A 20243-nucleotide genomic window follows, 5' to 3' on the forward strand; every position below is an offset into this window, starting at 1 on the left:
CCAGGTGGGCTACCTTTTGCCTGTCGTTGGCCAGACTGTATTGTGCCCACCTCGAGAACAGTCCCTGTGGAAGGGAATTGGACTATTTTTATTGGTTTAGAGCAAAAGAGCCTTTCTGCTCACCTCCTAAAAGCCCCACCTTCTAATTCCGCCACCTTGGGTGTTAGGACTTCACCACAGGAATTTGGGGTGGCACAAACATTCAGAACATAGCACCCTTCAAGCCCCATGTGAGCAGCATGGGCAGCTACAGAGAGTTGGAGTTCTGTTGACAAGGGGTGAGGGGGGCGTGGGATGTCAGCTCCATCAGCTGAAGGGCTTGCCCTGCTGTGTGAGGGCCCACCCTGTGTATTCTACAGGCATGAATTGTTTCTGGACAGGAGCATTCCAGATCTCATTCATTCAGAATGTATGCGTGTGCCCACGTGGATACATTTGTGGTATCTTACAAGTTTTATTTTACTTTTCCTTAAATATGTGAAACATCAATTTTTTTCTTGCAGTTACATTTAATTTGAGTAAAGGAGCATGTAGTTCAGCTACGGCATCTTCCAAATCAAGGTGAGCTATATGAACAGGTATCTTAAAACTTGCAAATTGTTGTGGAATGTTGATTACATTTTAAAAGCTGAAGTATTGTGAATTATTTTTTTCTGGGTTGTAACTTTTTTGTTTGATAATTTTTTGTTCACTTAATCTTTTTAGCAAATGTTTTTTCTGTTTGCCTATGATGAAATGCTTCTGTCTTTTGAAGAAAGGTTCATTTTGGTTAAATGCCTCACATGATAAACTATTGCTTCTGCATGAGTCATTCTCTACTTAATGGTTCCTTCTGTGCTACTGTAATACTGTTTGTTGTTCTGTCATAGCCACTTGGTAAGTTTAGGTATTGCCTGAGGTGTATGTTTGTTGTTTTACCTGCTGTTATTATTTTTCTGAAAATAGAAACTGTTATTCACCAATCCCCTCAGCATCTAGTACAGTATAGATGCACTAGTAGGCACCCAGTAATAATTGCCTTCCCTCCTAGACAGTGCAACACAGAGCAGGAATTAACCAACCTTTTCTGAAAAGGGCCACATAGTAAATATTTTAGATTTCATTGGTCATATGTCCTCCTCACAACTGCTTAACTGCTTCCAAGTGAGAAGACAGCCATAGACAACAGGTAGACGAATGAATGTAAAATCACATTTGTGAAAATAAGCAGCAGGCTGGACTTGCCCCCTAGGGAAAGAGCATGTAGCCACATACTTCTGTCTGCTTCTCATGTTCTCTTCTGCAATTCTTATCAATTCTTCCACCAGATCTTTATGATATGCAGTGCATTCAGTGTACTTATAGGGATTAAAAGAATAAATAAGACAAGATACTCAGGAAGGTACCAGTATTTACTAGAACTTAATCTTGACTTGGGTAATATTCGCTATTTTGCTTACTATTTTATATGTTGTTTATTTAAGATCTAACTTAGTTTTTTTGTTTTGAGTGTGATGAATTCCATAAAGTACTACAGCAGCTAAAAAAACAGAAAGATCCTAGAAGTCTCATGAAGAATGAATCTTAAATAATTTTAATAAATGGGGAGATTATTTTAAGTATAAAAGAATCATGTACAGATTTGCAGAGGCATGAAGCACAAGGCATGGCTCAGTCACTAGCAGATTATTCAGAATGGCCAGTAAATGTAATAAGTCAGAGACTATTCTGGGGCTACTGGTGACAATCTTATATTGGCACTAGTAGATGTAGAAGTTACACTGTCAACTCTAGGCAGTCAGGAGCAATCACAAACTTTTAAGTGACATGTTGATATCTTTGCTTTTAAATAATAGAACTGACAGCAAAGTGCTAGACTTCTGCCAGCCATTTTATAAACATCTTACTTAGTCCTTACAGTTGAGCTTTGAGTTAGGTCACATTATTATCTCCATTTATAGATGAGGAATTGAGCTTAGGAAAAGTAACTGCTCAAGATCCTAGTGGAAGTACCCTCCAACTCTGATATGCCTAACCCCAAAGCCAGTGCTGCTGACTGTAGTGGCACTAACTGAAGGCAGGGAGTTAATTAAGACAGGAAGAGTTACGTGTTCTCATGGTGCTTACAGTCCTGTTAGAGATGAAGGCAGATCCTTCAGAGTTTTGACTGATCAGTTGTAAACTAATGGTGGAACACATTTCTTTGTGTTTTCATTTTGCACATTATAAAGCCTTCATCTGTGCATAGATTTTGTTAACAAGCATGGTTCTCTTCATCAGTTCTTTGGGACCAAGCGCATTGAATACAATGGGGAATTCAGCATCAGTGAAACGTAAAGAATCTTCCCGGAGCACAGCTCAGTCAAAAGAGAAGAAGAAAAAGAAATCTGCCCTTGATGAAATCATGGAGGTACAGTATATGAGCTGCTTTTCACCTCTTAGTACCTAGAGGAATGATGTAACTCAAACCAAGGAAAGTTAAATAATTTCACCAATTATTAGATTAATATAGTTTGAAAAATGTGCATATACCTAGTAGGGAAAAGGAGCCTAGATGCAGTTCCATCTGAATAGAGTCAGAGTCTGCTCAGCTGGGCTTATTTTCTTGCTTCTAGTGCTGTCTTCAAAACTCTCTGTGTATTCATGGTCAGTAATTAAATTAGAAGGACGCCAGTAGTTAAGAAGCTACAAATGGAAGCTCTGTGTACTTTCTGTCTGTGGTTCTGTGAAATTGGCATCTCCCTGGATCCCCACCATCAACCTGTGCTCTTCTCTTATTGCCTCTGGCTTCCACCTTCTATCTACTTGCCAGCAAGAGAAAGCTGTGACATATTTTTAATTTGGTTTAACCTGATGGCTAAGTTTATAAGATGAATCATTGAAAACCTGTGATTATCTGGATCTAGGGCCATGCTTTGTCTCTGAATCTATCTGAAACTCTGAAGCAGTTCTTAGAAGGTTTGTCATATATTCCTAAATCATCCTTTCTCCCTTGCCACATATAGCCTTACCTTATCAGTGAAATTATGAAATAAGTGGAAGAGGAGAAAAAGGGGTCAGGCTAAGGAAAAGAATAAGTAGATACAAGAAGCTGCCTTTTCTCCCTGTAGCATCACGCACTCTGGTCTCATTTGTGAAGGGATAGGAGGTGACTGTTCAGTCTTCCCTGTTCCTATGTCCTCACACAGTGCACAGCAGCCTGAACGGCTGAAAGTATAATATAACCTGCTCACTGTGTGATGTGGCTGTTCATCATCCAACAGATACTAAGTCGTCACTGTGTGCTAGGTGTTCTGCAAGGTATTGCATCTGTGTAGCAGGGAGAAAATCACAGTGCCTGTGTGCTTTGGAGCTTTCCTTATAGTGAGGGAGGTATTCCATGAACAAGTGAACCAGGAAATAAGCAATTGCAAAATGCTGAGTGCTAAGAGGGTTTGGGCATGGGGAGCATGGAAAGGTGCTGAGGCAGGAAGGACAGGCAGATAGAACTGTGTGGCTGGAGCATGGTGAACATGATGCCTTGAGAGAGGTACAGGGTGTTCTTTTGCTAAATAGAATGGTATTTGAAATAAATTGACGATTTTAAAGAGTCTTATGAATGCCTTGTGTGCTCCACAGATTGAAGAGGAAATGAAGAGAACCTCTCGGACAGACTGCTGGCTGCAGCCTGTGAGTACCCAGGGTGCTGGGCACGCTCCAACTTCTAAGTGGAAGATTTAAGATGCATTTGGCATAAATGACTAAATTCCTCAAATGTATGTAAATTACATAGATTTATAACTTCAATGACTTTTCTGCCATCTGACCTTTAAGTGTTAGTATTGGAGGGGTACTTCATATTTACAAGCTAATAATACTCCTTGAGTTTAATTTTTTTTTTTTTATGGGTACCTTGAACTTAAGCCTGGGATTATTGTCAGCTTTTACTATAAGACAAAGGGCTGTGTTTTCAGAAATGAAATTGAAAGGTAGATTTGCAAATGCCAAAGAATTTGTTTTCAGTTTACAACTTATTGGACTTTGATACCTGTTAGGCACTTTGTCAAAAAAAAGCAAGTTGTAATTTTATCAACTCAAGGAGAAGAGTGTATTTTATTGTGTATTTATTATTGCTATTATTTTAAGATACTAATTTTCAAACACTTAAATATGTAAAAACCATTATGTATGGATACTCTGTTTTGAATTTACTGAGATAATGAAGTTTCCATAAAACTCGGGATGGCTTAGATGTTCTTAAAGCAGCTGGTTTGATCAGTCATAGGAGAGTGAAAAGTAACACACCATTTAGATAACTTCTGAATTGAGAAATAAGGTTAATAATACATTGAAGCTCAAGAAATTCAGGATTCTGCATTTGCAAATCTACCTTTCAATTTCATTTCTAAAAAAACAGCCCTTTATCTTATAGTAAAAGCTGACAATAATCCCAGGCTTAAATTCAAGGTGTCCATAAAAAAAAAATTAAACTCAAGGAATATTATTAGCTTGTAAACATTAATTAAGTACCCCTAGTCATTCTTCCATGGCTTGAAAATAATTTAACTTCCACATCTTAGTTTATGTCCTCAGACATGGGAAACAATTCTAACCTGGTGATCATGGGGATAATCATGAAATAACTTACATAAAAATACTTGCTCTGTTAAATAGAAAATAGGTACTTTATGTAAATGATTTCAGTTAATTCTTGTGTCAGTCCTATAAGGTATTTGTTGTCATTATTTCTGTTCTACAGGTGAGAAAATTGAGTATTTGAGTAGTTTCCCCAAGGTCAGTGAGTCAGCCAGCGGTGAGCCAGGATTTCTGGCAACCAAATTTAGGTAGCACTCTTGGCTAATAGGCAGGACAGCTTCCTGGGATGCATTAGTCCTCTGACACCTGATCTCTGAGTAGAGGTTTGGGTGATGATTGTAAAGGACTATAGGGAAGAAACCATCTGTGAATGATTTTGCTTGTTTTCCGCATTGGGGAAGCTGGCATTTGGACATTCATAGTTTCATATATTGTTAAAATGTAATCAAGAATTTTGTGTACAGTACTAATTCTTACCCAGAGAGTAACTGAAATTTTTGTAGTTGTTTTTCAAAATGCATGTTTCACTGCCAGCAGCCTCCAGTCCCTTAGGGTGAAAATGCATATTTTTAGTAGCCTTCTAGGTGATTCTGCTATGTGCCCTTGGTTAAGAACCATCCATTTAAAGGAGAAAGAAAGCAAACCAAAGCAAAAACGACAAAGCATTCTAAGTACTAAGTAGTCTCTGAATTCGCTTCCCCCTTGGCAGTACTTGAACTTGAATTCTATTTTCTGTTTGATAGTTTTCTCATGTATTACAGTATTCAGCTTTTCTCCATAGTTCCTCTCAGAGTTAGAGTAAATTACAGTAAGGACCAGCCACCAGCACTCTGACGACTTACTGCGTCTCGTACTTTGCATGGGCGATGTGTTTGTCAGAATAACCCGCAGTCCACAGAGGTAGATTGGAGAGCTTCATTTTATAAACTAAGAAAAGACAACTTAGGCCTTTCTTTTCATCTTTATTCTTCTGTTGTTATTTTCTAGGAAATCATCGTGAAAATTATAACCAAAAAACTTGGAGAGAAATATCATAAGAAGAAGGGTGTTGTTAAGGTGATGATGGCAGTTAAGGATGGGTCTGTGGAAGGTGCTAGGGTCAGGGTAAAGCTATCATGGGATTAAACATCAAGTCCTAGCAGCACTGGCATTGTGTCTAAGATTCTTGATGGTTCCAGAAAAGGAAAGCTGAATTCATAATGGTTGGTGAAATAATTTATTTCCAGCCATAGTTTTTACTTAACCATGGTCTGCTTGCTTACTGGAGCAAGTAAGATGTATGAAGTCCCATTGACACCTTTAACCTTTAAGTGCCTGCTTCGCTAGTCAGTGAGATAAATTCTTTGTTAATGACAGGCAATACACTTATGCCCCAGAGTTCCGAGGATAACTTCTTGTGTTTTGCCTGAGAGACTTTTTGCTGCTCTAGGATTTTAAATTTAAAAAATCAACATTCCAGTCTTTTTCTTCCTTTTGTACTTCCTAAATACAGTTTCTTCTTTTTTAATTGAAGTACAATTGATATATAATCTTATATTAATTTCAAGTATACAGCACATTGGTTCAACAGTACCCATATTATCAAATCCTAAATATAGTTTCATTCCAGCACCCAGCACTGTGCATGCATACATTGCCCTTCTTGAAGCTAGGCAGAATTAACCCTCTCACCATATTTCTTAAAGAGGTCCTTAAGATCACCAGTCTTTCATTCTTTCTGGATGAAAACCTTAACTAAATTTTGAATTGAATTCTTTATTAAGAACCATAGACTGAGGAATCATATTTCTAATATAGAAAGCAATTTCATTTATAGAAGGAGTTACTCTTATCTTAATGACTGGGACTTCATTTGTTTTCATTTTATCTATTTTTGGCCTTTGAAATTTGTGTTCACATATTTCTTTTATTATAAAAGTGTTGATTTCACATGACAGGAAGTAATTGACAAATATACAGCTGTTGTAAAGATGATTGACTCTGGAGACAAGCTGAAACTTGACCAGACTCATTTAGAAACAGTAATTCCAGCACCAGGTAAATCTCTTTACAGACCATTTAATGTCTTTGCTAGTGAAATGAATGGTTCCATTCTTAAAAACATTGTTTTTTGGCATTCATTGTTAGTTGATGATACAAGTTTCCTTTTTAGAAATATTTAACTGCCAATATAACTGACTTCAGGTGATGTGCTAGTTACATCACCAGTCCTCTGAGAAAGCTATATTGTTGTATGAATAAATCTCCCTTCCTAGGATTCTTTTTTTAAATTCTTTCTGAAGCACACACAGATATATCTGGGAAAAATCAGTCATATTAGAGTTGTTAATATATTTGCTTAGCTGCATGAGAAAGTAAAGTAAAAGTCTATTATTTTATGTTTTCTTTAATTGTGTGGATCATTTGGGTACTTAAACATATCTAGTATAAACGCTATGATTATAACTTGTCTAAAATACACAATTTGATAAGTTTTAACACATGAATATGCCCCTGAAACCATCCCTAAAATCAAGATAATGAATACCTCCTTCACCCCCTAAAGTTTCCTCATTGCCCTTCAGGATCTTACCTGGCAACCCTCTGCTCCTGCCTCCCATGTCCCACCAGGCAACCACCTATCTACTTACCATGACTATAGATGAGTTCATATGTTTCTAGAATTTTGTATGAATAAAACATACCGTGTATCATGTTTCTTTTTCTGGCTTTTTTTCACTTCTTCTGTATTGTATGCATCTGTAGTTCACACCTTTCTATTGCTGAGACTGTATTTCATTGTATGAGTATGCTGCCATTTAAGTATATAGTCACCTTTTGATGGACATCTGGATTATTTAATGTTTAGCTCTTACAAATAAAATGTGAATATTCACATACAAATCTACATATGGACATTGATTTCTTTTCTATTGGGAAAATACTTAGAATGGCTCACTCACATTGTGAGCATATGTTTAACATTTTTATAAAACTGCCAAACCGTCTTACAGGTCCTAAAAAAGACAAATTGAAATAATCTAATTTTTTTCTGGTTACTCTGGATTCTTAGCATTCTCCAAGTACTTTAATACTCCTTGCATTGTAAAGTTAAAGCATATCCCTTTGACACATAAGTAAAAAAACGAGTCTTATAATGTTATTGTAATCAATGTATCTATAAACTATTAGATATTTAAATATTATTTAGAATATTAAGTGATTAAGAACTAAGAGAATGGTTTTATTTTTGTTTTGTTCATTCATCGTAATTGATTGCTATAACAAAGTACAAGAAAAATGTGGACATTTTCTTTGTATTCAATGTTACATTCTTTTCAATTGTAGGAAAAAGAATTCTCGTTTTAAATGGAGGCTACAGAGGAAATGAAGCTACCTTAGAATCCATCAGTGAGAAGACTTTTTCAGCTACAATAGTCATTGAAACTGTAAGTGTGTTTACCCAAAGACAAATTTCCAACTGCTTTTATGATGTGCTATATATTTCTTTTTCATTCGATTGGTCTTTGTTTTGCTTTAGGGTTTGGGTTTTTTGTTTGTCTCCTCTCCTGTTTGGAAACCTGTAAGCTTATTTTCCCTAATGACTCTGCCATTGCTAAAGCATTTTATTTTCTGATTTCAAAAGAAATGTGTAGGTGTCTTATCTGTTCAGGCTGCTGTAACAAAAGGCCATCGACTGAGTGACTTATAAATCAGAAATCTGTTTCTCACCATGCTAATGGCAAGAAGTCCAAGATCCAGGCACTGGCAAATGTGGTGTCTCGTGAGGGCCTGCTTCCTGGTTCATATGTCCTCATGTGTGGAAGGAGCAAGGGAGTGCTCTGGGGTCCCTGTATATGGGCACTAATCCCATCATGGGGCTCCACCCTCATGACCTACTTGCCTTCCGAAGGCCCCATATCCGCATACCATCACATTGGGCATTAGGTTGCCAAGGATGAATTTTGGGTGGGACACATTCAGTTTATAACAATGCTCCTTGCAATAAAACCTGAGAAATACAATATAATACAAGTAATTTTAAAAATTACCCATCATCCCCAGCCTAACAAAAACTCCCACTCTTCTGGTCTGTACCTTTCCAATATTTGTATTTTATAGAGTTGTACACAATGTGTGGAGTTTGTATCCTGACCTGTTCTCTCTCACATGTAACATAAAACCCAGTGGGGTGTGATATCATTAGCTGGAGTGGGTAGTCATGATTAATGGCAGAAAGGGCAGACACCAATTTTTTAAATGCCTCCCCTTTTATAAAGGGTTTAAAGTAACAGATCAATAAAGCGATTAATTTAGAGAACACTGATGTGCAAGTAAAAGTGTTGATTGATTTAGAACAGTAAGTCATTGACAGGTCTGTGAGTGAGGCATAAGAGGTCATCAGAAGGAAAGATCTGAAATGCGCTTTGCCTGACTGCCTGATTCTTGCCAGAACTCTGAACTACTGCACTGTCTTTAAGTGACATACTTCTTCATCTCCAGGACAGGAAGTTTTAGTATTTTGGGGGTAATAGACCCCTTGGAGAGTCAGAATCAGTCATGGAAAAATCTCATATTCCCTTGGAAGAATGATTCTCCTCCACTTTTTAACTGCATAATACTGTCCACTCTAGATCCTGCTTCATGTTTTCATCACAGGAAACACAAAACAACGATTCCTGTTGAGGATATTCTAGGTTCCATGCAGACACCTGTGGGTGCAGTTGGTGTGATTTTCCCCGGCCAGTCTCCGCCCTCCCTCCCTGCCTCACACAGTGTCCTCCTCTTTTCTAAAGCTGTCATTACTTGCAGAGCTGTGCTGAGATGGAACCCAGGGGGAAATCCACACATAAAGCCTTCTGGCTGATTACAAAACAGCACATACTTTTGGAAGAGGAAATCCACCTGCTAATTTGGGGGATTTTTTTTTCTTTTCCTTTTGCAGCCTGCCCCCATTTAAAAAAAAAAAAAATCTACATTTCTGTGCATGTGTCTGCCTGTTGGTCTCTCATGTCCCTGTGTTTTCTCTGAGTCACTGTCTCGAAATGCATGAACTTTTCAAGTGATTTCTCCTGTTATTCTCCTGCTATACTGTCAGTCTCATAATGTTTGAAATGTACACATTTATTAAGCAGATTTTTAGATTGTTAACAAATTACTCAAAAACATCCTCAGCACTTTGCCTAATTAACCTAGTGGCTGGCCTCCATTTTATTCCCAGCTCTGTGTTCTTATAAATGTGTAATTGACCATAGACCTTTCAACTTGATAATGAAAGATTCAGTCAGTCTGCTGGGTCATGCTTTTTTAAATACAACCATTCTTATATATTGAAAGGATAGCTTTTTAAAGGCATTTGTAAGGGAAAGTATGATTCTCGATAAAAAATGTTAAAATCTCAGTTCAGGGTTAGAGGCATCAACATTGTCACCGTTATCAACATCACTTTATATTTTACAAGGGAGAGGACCAACTTTCAAATTTTAACCAAAAGATTTAGTAATAAGAGTTGAGAATTATTGTGTTCATATTCTCATTATGTTCTAGTGATGGTTTAAGCACTTTATGTAAATTTATATGATATATGTATATATCAGCCTCCTGGTAGAGGTACTGTGACTGTTCCCTGCTAGGGTACAGCGGGCCACCAAGGGATCCCATCACTTGCTGAAGGTGCGACTTGAACTTGGTCAGCCTGGATCCAGAGTCCATGTTCTCAGTCTCTGTTCCCAGGTAGCATCAGCTTTTCTGACAGATATTACCTTTCATTTCCAGTTTGTCTCTGCCCCCTCCTGTTGGAAATGAACAGGGCAAGAAAATATATTGAAGTTTGGACTCATGTTTTGTAATGAAGACCAGTCTGTCACAGCTAAACTAGACAAACATATTTGAGTATGAGTATCTGTGGTGCCTAAAATAATGCTATTTTCTGTTAAAGAAAAAAAAAAACTCCCAAATTGATAATGGCACAAACGTGACAGATGCTAACTTCTCATTCTTAAAGTCAAAAACAGGCATTCTTGATCAGGGAGCAGCTCTTTTCTAAAGCGTGTTCTGTGAGCCAAGGATCTTCTACTCATGGCTCTACCGTCTTCAGCAAGTGGTTTGTGTGCTGTGATGGCTTGCGTGTCACGTGGCATGCGTCACTGCTGTGCACATCTGTGGCTGGAGCTCTGCCTTAGGACCACATCTGATCACTCAGGGAATGGGGACAAGTGGCCACCCAGGAAGCAGGAGGTGCCACACAGCTTGCAGCCCTCAGCCGCAGCCCCTTGTGACACACCCCATACCACTGAGGACACTCAGTGTTGTAATGAGAGCATGTAGTATATTTTTACAAGTTACAAACATGTGGAAATACTTGCTGCCTTAATGGTATTCTAGGGTTATGGCAAAGCAAATTTATATCCAGAAGTGTAGTGTCATTTTCTTGTCTTGTAAGTACATGTGTGTTCTTAATCTTTTCTTCAATTATTTTAATTTGTAGGGCCCTTTAAAAGGACGCAGAGTTGAAGGAATTCAGTATGAAGACATATCTAAACTTGCCTGAGTTTGAAAATTTGTTAACATTAAAATCCTAAGCATCAAATTGGTGTTTGCTAAGACATTACAAGACTCTACTGTGTTAGGGTACTTCTTTTGTATAAAGCAACTGGATTTATTTAAATTTTACTGTATATTTGTATAGCTGAACTTACAGAAAAATCTATGTCTTAGGAAGTATCAAAACTGTGTAATTTTGTCCTTATTTTTTTTCTTTGTAAGATTTTCTTGATGATTTATATTCATTAAAATAATATTGTAATATATTTTATGTAGGATAATTTAGAAAAATATACTTATAGGAAATCCTTCATAGACTCCAAATTTATATTTTCAGTAGTAGTGCTGTAAATATTTTTAAAAATCAATCTATGAATAGAATAGCAGCTTTATTGAGACACAGTTCACACACCATGCAGTTTGACCCATTGTAGAGTATACAATTCAGTGGTTTTAGTATATTTACAGAGTCTTGCAGCCACCACCACCATATGATTTCAGAGCATTTTATTACTGCAGAAACAACCCTGTCCCCACAGTCACTCCCCACTCTCCCTCTCTCCCCAGCCCCTGGCAGCCATTAATCTACTTTCCATCTCTATTGTGTTGCCTGTTCTGGAGATTTCATATAAATACAATCGTACATATATGGTCTTTTGCGACTGGCTTCTTTTACATACCCTGTGTTTTCAAGGGTCATCCATGCTATAGCACATCAGTACTTTATTCCTTTTTATGGCCAAACGATATTCCCTTGTATGGATATATTGCATTTTTTTAGACCATTTATTAGTCAGTAGACATTTTTGTTTTCACTTTTGGGCTATTACGAATAATGCTGCTATAAACATTCATGAACAAGATTTTGTGTGGATATATTATTGCAGTTCCTAGGAGTGGAGTGTAACATTTTGGGGAATTGCCAGACTGTGTTCCAAAGTGGCTGCACCTTTTTACAATCCAACAGCAGTGTTGAGGTATACATTCTTAAGTAAGTAGAGCAGTATATTATTTAGGGATGCAAAAGACAAGAAGCCCACTTCACACTTCGCTTATGCATAATAAATAAATTTTAAAAAGGAAATTTCTAGTTCACATAACAAGGAGAAGACCCTAGCTTCAGGTGCTGTGGGATTCAGAGTGGGGACAGCCTACTGAGGGCTTGCTCTCTGCGTCTGCTTTCTCTGTGTTTGCTTTCTCTGTGTTGGGCTCTCGTCTCAGGCTCTTTTACAATACAGGATGACTGCCAGCAGCTCCAGCTCTGCATTTCACCCTTCTGTCACAGTTCAGACAGAAAACCTGAAATTGAGGCTTAACAGTCCACACCAGGACAAATCACTCAAGATAAAAGGATTAGGATACAGTGATTGGCCAGACCTGGGTCATCTGCCAACCCCTTGAGCTGACTCTGCTGAACCCAGAGTCAGGGAGATGTGATAAATTCCATTGTCAGGAGGTTGGGAGCATGAGGAATAGGAAGAAGATGATGTCAATGGTTTTACAATGTTCTTCCAGAATGGATGAGTGTCTGAAATAACTACCAGCAGAGTAATGTGGAAAGGAATTGGGTTTTGGAGGTAGGTGGGTTTTAAAATGAATTCTGGCTCTTCTACTCACTAACTGTGTAATATTAGAAAAGTTAATGCTCGTGAATTTCAGTGTTTTTAATGTATAAATTTTCAAGAAATGTGCCCCCGCAGGGCAGTTGTGAGAACTACATGTAAGTTTCAGACTCGGAGCCCAGTACTTCCTAAGTGTTGAGTAGATGGTACTGTGTGTGGGTGGATCCAAGCAGTACAGCCTCACCTGGCATTAATCTGCCCAGGGAGAATGGTTCTCCCTGATAATAGTGTGATGAAACAGGACAAATTTCAGATGCCTCCCCCAGATAACCTACATTTATCATCAACTCTTGTTTTTCTTCATAGGAAAAAAAAGTTTCATCTCTACCTTCCATATGTAATTTTTCCCCAATGTTTTCCTGAAATTATCTCAGAATAAAATAAAGCAGCATAATTGAGGTTACATTTCATTTTAAAAATAGGAAGCACAAAAAACTTGATTCTTCATTACAGAGCACTTTCCTCTGAAAGTTCTTAGAGGCCAACAGTGTTTATGTTAAGCCAAGTGATGCAAACACCTAAAATCAAGTCTTATATTGACTTTCTTTCTCTTAACAGCATCATAAGCTATTCTTTTTCTTACTTTATTTTTTAGAGCAGTTTTAGTTCACAGCAAAACTGAGGGGAAGGTACAGAGATTCCCCATCCCCCCATCCGGCATGAAACACACAGCCTCCCCCACTATCAACATCCCTACCAGATGGGACATCTGTACAACTGATGAACCTGCACTGATGCGTCATTATCACCCAGAGTCCACACTTTACATTAGGGTCACTCTTGGCAGTGTCCATTCTGTGGGTTTGGACAGATGTATAAGGGACAGATATCCACCATTATCATGTCATACACAGCAGCTTCACTGCCCTGAAATCCTGTGTTCCACCTTCTCATCCCTCTCTCCCACCACTCAATCCCTGGCCACCAGTGGTTTTTTTTTTTTGTCTCCATAGCTTTGCTTTATCCAGAATGTGAGTCATACAGTATATAGCTTTTTCAGGTGAACTTGACTTCACTTAGTAATAGGCATTTAAGGTTCCTCTGTCTTTTCATGGCTTGATAGCTCATTCCTTTTTAGTGCTGAGTAATTCCACTGTGTGGTTGTACCACAGTTTGTTTATCCATTCTCCTACTGAAGAACATCTTGATTCCTTCCAAGTTTTGTCAATTACGAATAAAACTGCTATAACCTTCCCTGTGTTGGTTTTTGTGTAGACTTAAGTTTTCATCTCATTAGGGTAAATACCAAGGAGCATGATTGCTGGATCATATGTTAAAAATATGTCTAGTTTGTGAGAAACTGCCAAGCTGTCTTCCAAGGTGACTGCACCATTTTGCATTCCCACCAGCAGTGAATGGGAGTTCCTGCTGCTCCACCTCCTCACCAGCATTTGGTGGTGTCAGTGTTTTGGATGTTGGTCATTCTGATGGGTGTTGGGTAGTATCTCTTTTTAATTTGTGATGTCTAATGATATTATGTTGAGCATTTTTTCATATGCTGACTTGTCATCTGTGTATCTTCTTTGGTAAGGTGTCTGTTAAAAGTCTTTTGCCCACTTTATAATTGGGTTGTTTTGTTTTCTTATTTTTGAGTTGTAAATGAGTTCTTTGTATATTTTGGGTAATTATCCCTTAACAGATACGTCTTTTGTAAATATTTTCTCCCAAGCCATGGCTTGTATTCTTATTCTTTGGAAAGCTATCCTTTTCCATCAACTTGATTGAGTTCATATCAGGTTATTGGCATCGTGTTCTGGAAACCAAATTCCCATAGGTTTCTTCCTTGGCTATGACCTTGGATCCCATTTCCTCACTTGCTGATTTTTCCCTTGTCTACTGCCTGTTTGCTGACCTGTTGAAGCAAATGCATTGAACAAACATGTACTGAGTGTGTATCCTATGAGTAAGCCATTGCAGTGGGTGCTGGAGGTAACAGTGAGAAGCAAGTATAGACTCAAGATGCTTGTATAGGAACTGACAATGTTCTGTGTGAGTTGATATTTAAATGAAATGATTGACCAATAAGAAGAAACTTGATAATCTGGAACAGCTACTTAAAAATCTGCCCTGACTTCACTGGACCTCAGTAAGAGACCAGTGACTGATACCAGTAGACACTTAGTTCCTACTTTTGTAAAATGGAATCACAAGATTGGATATGAATCAGCTTTGATTGTAAGTTAGTCATTGGGTTGACTGAAGTGACCCCAGAAATGATAACTGGATAATTCAGTCATTACACTATTAAAAAGAACCATCCTTGATTTTCCTTTCTCTTACACTGATATCTCAGAGTGTAGACATGGCTAGTGTGAGACATGTTAAGAATTATCATAGTTAAGTTCTTACAGCATTTTTGTGTGTGCAGCATACATAAGTATTGTGTCAGCATTTTTGTATATTCAGATAGCCAGGTAATTTTTACTTTGATCTTACTGGGTCTTTGGAGTTACCTCTCTTTTGATTGGGATAAGGCTGAAAACAAAGTGCTACTTTTTATGGTAGTAAGTGATCCTTTAAGCATGTAGAATGGTTTGTATAAGATTTTATACTAGTAGGTACTGAAATAACTCCTGATTTATTGTTCATTTTTACTACACATTTAAATACTTTTTAGCACCTGCTTTTAGTTATATTGTTGGATTGCCAATTTTCCAATTCTAAGAAAACTTATTAAATTCTCAATAATTTAAAACACAAATAGGCATATAAACTTATGACAAAGGTATGATCTGAGCTGAGTCTGGTTTTTCTCAACATAGACTCTATAATTTTCCTGATTATAAGACATATATATTTGAGTGGTACTTGGTTCAGTGGAAACTGTTTAGGTTAATAGGAAAAAGCTTTGGATATAGGCTTGGAAGAAGTCCTAAAGATGATTGATGTGTCTGATAGACCCCAGCCCTAATAGCCCAGAGCAGACCTACGTTGAATACTGCTACTGTATATAAAATTGAATGTTGCTCAATTACTGGGTTGCAAGGTGCTCTAGAGAGCAAACGAACAGTTCTGGTGATTGCTGGGTTGTTTCCTTTCATTGCTGAGAGCAGAATACTTTCAGAACCTAATCAAGAAGTGGACAGTGTAATAGTTCCTTCCTTTGCAAATATTCCTACTAATTTGTCTTTTTCATTTGAAATTCAAAACATTCATTTATAAATCAAAATTAATTATATAGAAGGGGTTTATTTCTGGTTCCATGGGGGAGAGCAGTACATACATGTGAGTGTAAACACTATTAATAAAAAAATTTTTAGGCAATGAATATCAAAATACCAGCTATTCATAAAACTTTTGGTAATTTGAATAACGTGGATTTGGTTCTAAATCTAGTTTATTTTGATGAGACTTTGTTGCTAAATATCCTGCATATAAAAAAATGCCCCAAGATTTTCATTATTTTTTAAACTACTGAATCAAGTACTAGAAATATTCTAGTAAAATATTAGAACTAAACCTACAGATCTAAAGATAGACATTTAAAAGTCAAACTGTGCACTAAGTAACAATTTAATTATAAGAACCCACTTTTGTAGTTTGTGTTGAATATTGGCATTTTAAAATTAGCATTTTTGAAATAAGTGGAAAAGATATAGATTTTTTAAATGTACCATCGGCGACCAATTTCTATAGAAGAATTAAACTAAAAGGCAATACCATTTACCTTTTCAACACTGAGGTTATCTTTAGATGATAGGAACAATCACATTTCTTTAATAATTTCACAATTAGATCAAAAGATAATCACTTGCTTTTTCAAACATGGGTTGGGTATGTCCAAAAAGGAGTTTTTGTCAAAATTCCCTTTCTGAAATGAAAAATGACTTTTACCAAATTATGAAGAGAAAGCTTCATAAAAATGTACCTTAAAAATTTTTTTTAAGTGAATTTACACCACTCTGTCCTTTGAAAACCTATCCATTTTAGGAACTGATTTGTAGTGGGAAGATTTACAAAGGAAAGCACAGACTTACAGTGAGTAGATCAGATTTGTACCATATCACTAAAATCCACTATATTAATGCAGACATGATAAAGTTATCCGATTTGTTGTTTGTTTAGTCTTCCTTAAAATGTCCTTAGCCTTTTGCTAGGACACAACTTCCTAGGTACTTAAATAAAGCTCAGTCATATAAGGTTTAAAAATGTAAATGGCACTACTCTTAGGAACAGCTACAAACAAAAGATTTACAAGGAATACTAAGGAAGCTTCTGTGTTGAAGGCCTATTAAATTTATGTAAAACTTGTTGCTTCATAGACAGGGGGGGCTTCCAGAAAATTTGGAACCGTGATTCTCGGAACTCATCGTAACATTGACACTGTCTGCAGTCAACCATGTGAAGTAATATCCTGAGCGATTTTAAATAGATGAAGAACATGGGAGCAACAGAGTCTACAAGGTATCTTAGAATAATGTTGGGGATAATTATATTAATGTTAGATTAGAATGTAATAAGCAGACACTTGCCCAGTTGTATTAATCTTATCTGGAGAATGGCTGTGTGAACAGGGAGGTTGCTCAGCTTGTGATGGTTTATTTTACATGTCAACGTGGCTGGGCCACAGGGTGCCAGAGAGTTGATCATGTATTCTGAGTTTCCTATGAGGGTGTTTTGGGTGAAATTTACATTTAAATCAGTAGCCTGAGTGAAATAAGTGCCTTATCTAAGGGAGCCTCTTCCAGTCAATTGAAGCCTGAATAGGGCACAAAGGATGGACTTTCCCCCAAGTCAGAGGGGTCTCCAGCTGACTGCTTTTGGACTTCACCTGCACCATCAGTTCTTCCTAACTAATGGCCTTTGAACAAAACAGCAGCTTTCCTTGGGTCTCCTATGCCATCAGTCCACCCTGCAGGTTTGGGACTTAGCAGCCATGATAAGCACGTGAACCAGTTTCTCATTCTCTCTATGTATATATGTGGGTATAAGTGTATGTATATACATGCATGTGTATGTGTGTGTGTTTGTATACATGTATGTATCTATCCTATTGGTTCTGTTTTTTCTGGAGAACCCAGATACAGGCTTCATGGACTAAAAAGGCTCTCCGAGGTTAACACTACAGAGGGGATCCTGGCTAAGCATATTGGGCTGTCACAGGTACCACAGCAGAATAGCCAGCCTATCACAACAGGGCCTTACTTAGTGTTTATACCTACAGAACAGTTAAGATCAAGTCACTTGTCCTGTTCTTATTTCACATTCACAAATAAACTTCTCCTAATCAAACTTTCCATGTACCTACTGTCGCGACCCTTCAGGGACCGAAGCAACACGCCCAAGGTCTTGATTCTTCTCTAGGCTTTATTGTCTAATCTCTCACAGCAGTTACAGCAGTTGTCGGGCCGCTCTTCTCCCTCCCGGCGGACTCCCTTATATTCAGTCACCCAACCAATCCGGGACAGTATCATGCGTGACCTTTAAGCGGATAGGTGTCACGCGCCACTCTAAGTGGGCAGCACGAGCTGTGCACGGGTACGGAAGTCTGCTGGGCCAATCCCCAACAGGGAAGAGGGGAAAGGGTGGTGAACAGGAAGCAGGCGCCATCTTTAGGGTGTTGTCCAGCTAGAGTGGGGCTCAGCCTCGGCCGTAGGCCGGGCCCCCACATCTCCCCCTTTATTGTTTTATAACCAAAGGTCTGTCGGGATCATGCCTGTCTTAGGTTGTCCGGAGTCTGCAGAATTCTTACCCGTCCTCAGGCAACAGACAGCTTAGGTCTGCTCCCTGTCTTAGGTTGATATGCGCAGCTCCCGATCTTACCCGTCCTTGACTACTGATCCAGCATATTAAGCCATACTCTAAGGGAGATGCCTTCCTCTAGCGCTGCCATGGCCTGCAACAGGACCTTCCGTTCTCCCCGTTGCTGTTTTTGTATGGAACAGACTTTCCTCCCAAGCACGAGGAGGCCCACAATTAGCAATATTCCTATGACACCTACACCTGACCAGGCTTTGGTGGCGTTTAACATACCAGTAATACACCCTCGTATACGCAGCCCACAGACAAAACCTCCCCCAAGAGGTCCAATTGTTCAGTGGCCTGGGACAGACCAGCGTCTCTGCCGTAGGAATGGTGATAGCGCGGCGGTGGCTGCAGCTGCAGCTCGGCTCCGCCGTCGCCTGCTGTAGGATCCACGGCAGGAGCAGAAGCAGTGTGATCTTGTACCCCTGCTCCGGGGTTTTCCACTCTGCATATCAGACGTTCAGGCACCCAAACGGGGTTCTGCTGGTCCTGTGGAAAAACACAAACCAAGCCTCGGGTCCAGATTATCATTGGGTCCGGGCCTTTCCATGTTCCTTCCAACACATCCTTCCACAAAACTTTAGGCATGTGTTTTGGATTGGATTGTTGGCTGTGCCACTCTGCTGCACTGCGGCCATTTTTGTCCAGTGTTCTAAAATCTCCTATTCCCCCTTTTTGTTTATATAAGGCATTCTTGAGGGTGAGGTGAGTGTGTTCCACCATACCCTGACCCTGAGGGTTGTCTCTAGCTCCCTGCTGCTCTCATGACACAAAAGGATGTCATCCATATAATGATAGATGATTATCAGGGGAAACTGTTTCCTGACAGTTTGTAAGGCCTTCTTCACATACACATGGTGGGGCTATTAGCCATGCCCTGTGGCAATAAACCTTTGACAGTCTCTGGGGTGAAGCAGGATGGAGAAGAAACAGTCTTTGATATCTATCACTATTGAATTCCATCCTCTGGGCAGGGCCACAGGGAGAGGAAGGCCTAATTGTACAGGTCCCATAAGCTCCATCTGTCTGTTCACTGCCCTGAGATCATGGAGTAATCTCCACTTGCCAGACTTTTTCCTAATTACAAAAATAGGTGTGTTCCATGGCGAGGTAGAGGGCTGGAGGTGACCAGCTGCTATCTGTTCTTGTACTAAAGTGTGGGCTGCTTCCTTCTTTTCTTTGGTGAGGGGCCACTGAGTACCCACACAGGCCTTTTTGACTGCCATGTTATTTCTATAGGCTGTTTTCCCTCAGTGGCCCCGAAGAAAAACCCAATCCTGATCCTCCGGGCCCTTTGGGCGGTCTCCCTGCTAAAAGGATTGGTTGTTCTTTCCCTTGGAGATCCTTCCCTAGTCCTCTAGTGCCCGCATACCCCTGTTTTTTCATTATGGCATTAGACTGCTCACGGTAAAGAGTCTCTGTGGTTAGTTTAACTCTGCTATTAAACCTGTTCTCTAGCTCGTCCCCCAAAAGTTCCCCGTCTTCATCCTCATCAGATGGCAGTCCCTGTTCAGATCCCCCTTCCGATGCCTTTGTGGAGGCACGCTCTTCTCGTACTTCCTCTAATATTTCCTCCCCCTCTTGGATGGCCTCTTGGCAGCTTGGCTTCTGTCCTCGGCCCTAACCCTAGAGGCCTCCGTCCCCATCCTCTCTCTAAAGGGGCAGGTATCCTAGTTATGATTTAGATGGACTACGTCGCTAATTCCGTGAACCTTTTGATTTCGTTGCCACTCTGCGAACCTTTTGATTTCGTCGCTGCTCTGCGAACCTTCACTGGCACCTCCTCATTCCATATATTAT

At 39.0% G+C, this 20243-nt stretch overlaps 1 protein-coding gene across 1 annotated transcript in view; it reads left to right on the forward strand.

The window, feature by feature from the left end:
* KIN (Kin17 DNA and RNA binding protein) overlaps positions 1-13891 on the forward strand; it is a 31872-nt gene extending 17981 nt beyond the window's left edge. Inside the window, exons 7-13 of the mRNA XM_073229351.1 lie at positions 504-561; positions 2260-2389; positions 3598-3648; positions 5542-5610; positions 6492-6591; positions 7882-7982; positions 11021-13891. Of these exons, the coding sequence (XP_073085452.1) occupies positions 504-561; positions 2260-2389; positions 3598-3648; positions 5542-5610; positions 6492-6591; positions 7882-7982; positions 11021-11083 (572 nt within the window). The 3' untranslated portion in view covers positions 11084-13891. The remainder of the gene's footprint in view (positions 1-503; positions 562-2259; positions 2390-3597; positions 3649-5541; positions 5611-6491; positions 6592-7881; positions 7983-11020) is intronic.
* The last annotated feature ends 6352 nt before the right edge of the window (positions 13892-20243 follow it).

Source organism: Manis javanica, chromosome 2 (genome assembly GCF_040802235.1).
Source record: "Manis javanica isolate MJ-LG chromosome 2, MJ_LKY, whole genome shotgun sequence".
Taxonomy (NCBI): Eukaryota; Metazoa; Chordata; class Mammalia; order Pholidota; family Manidae; genus Manis; species Manis javanica.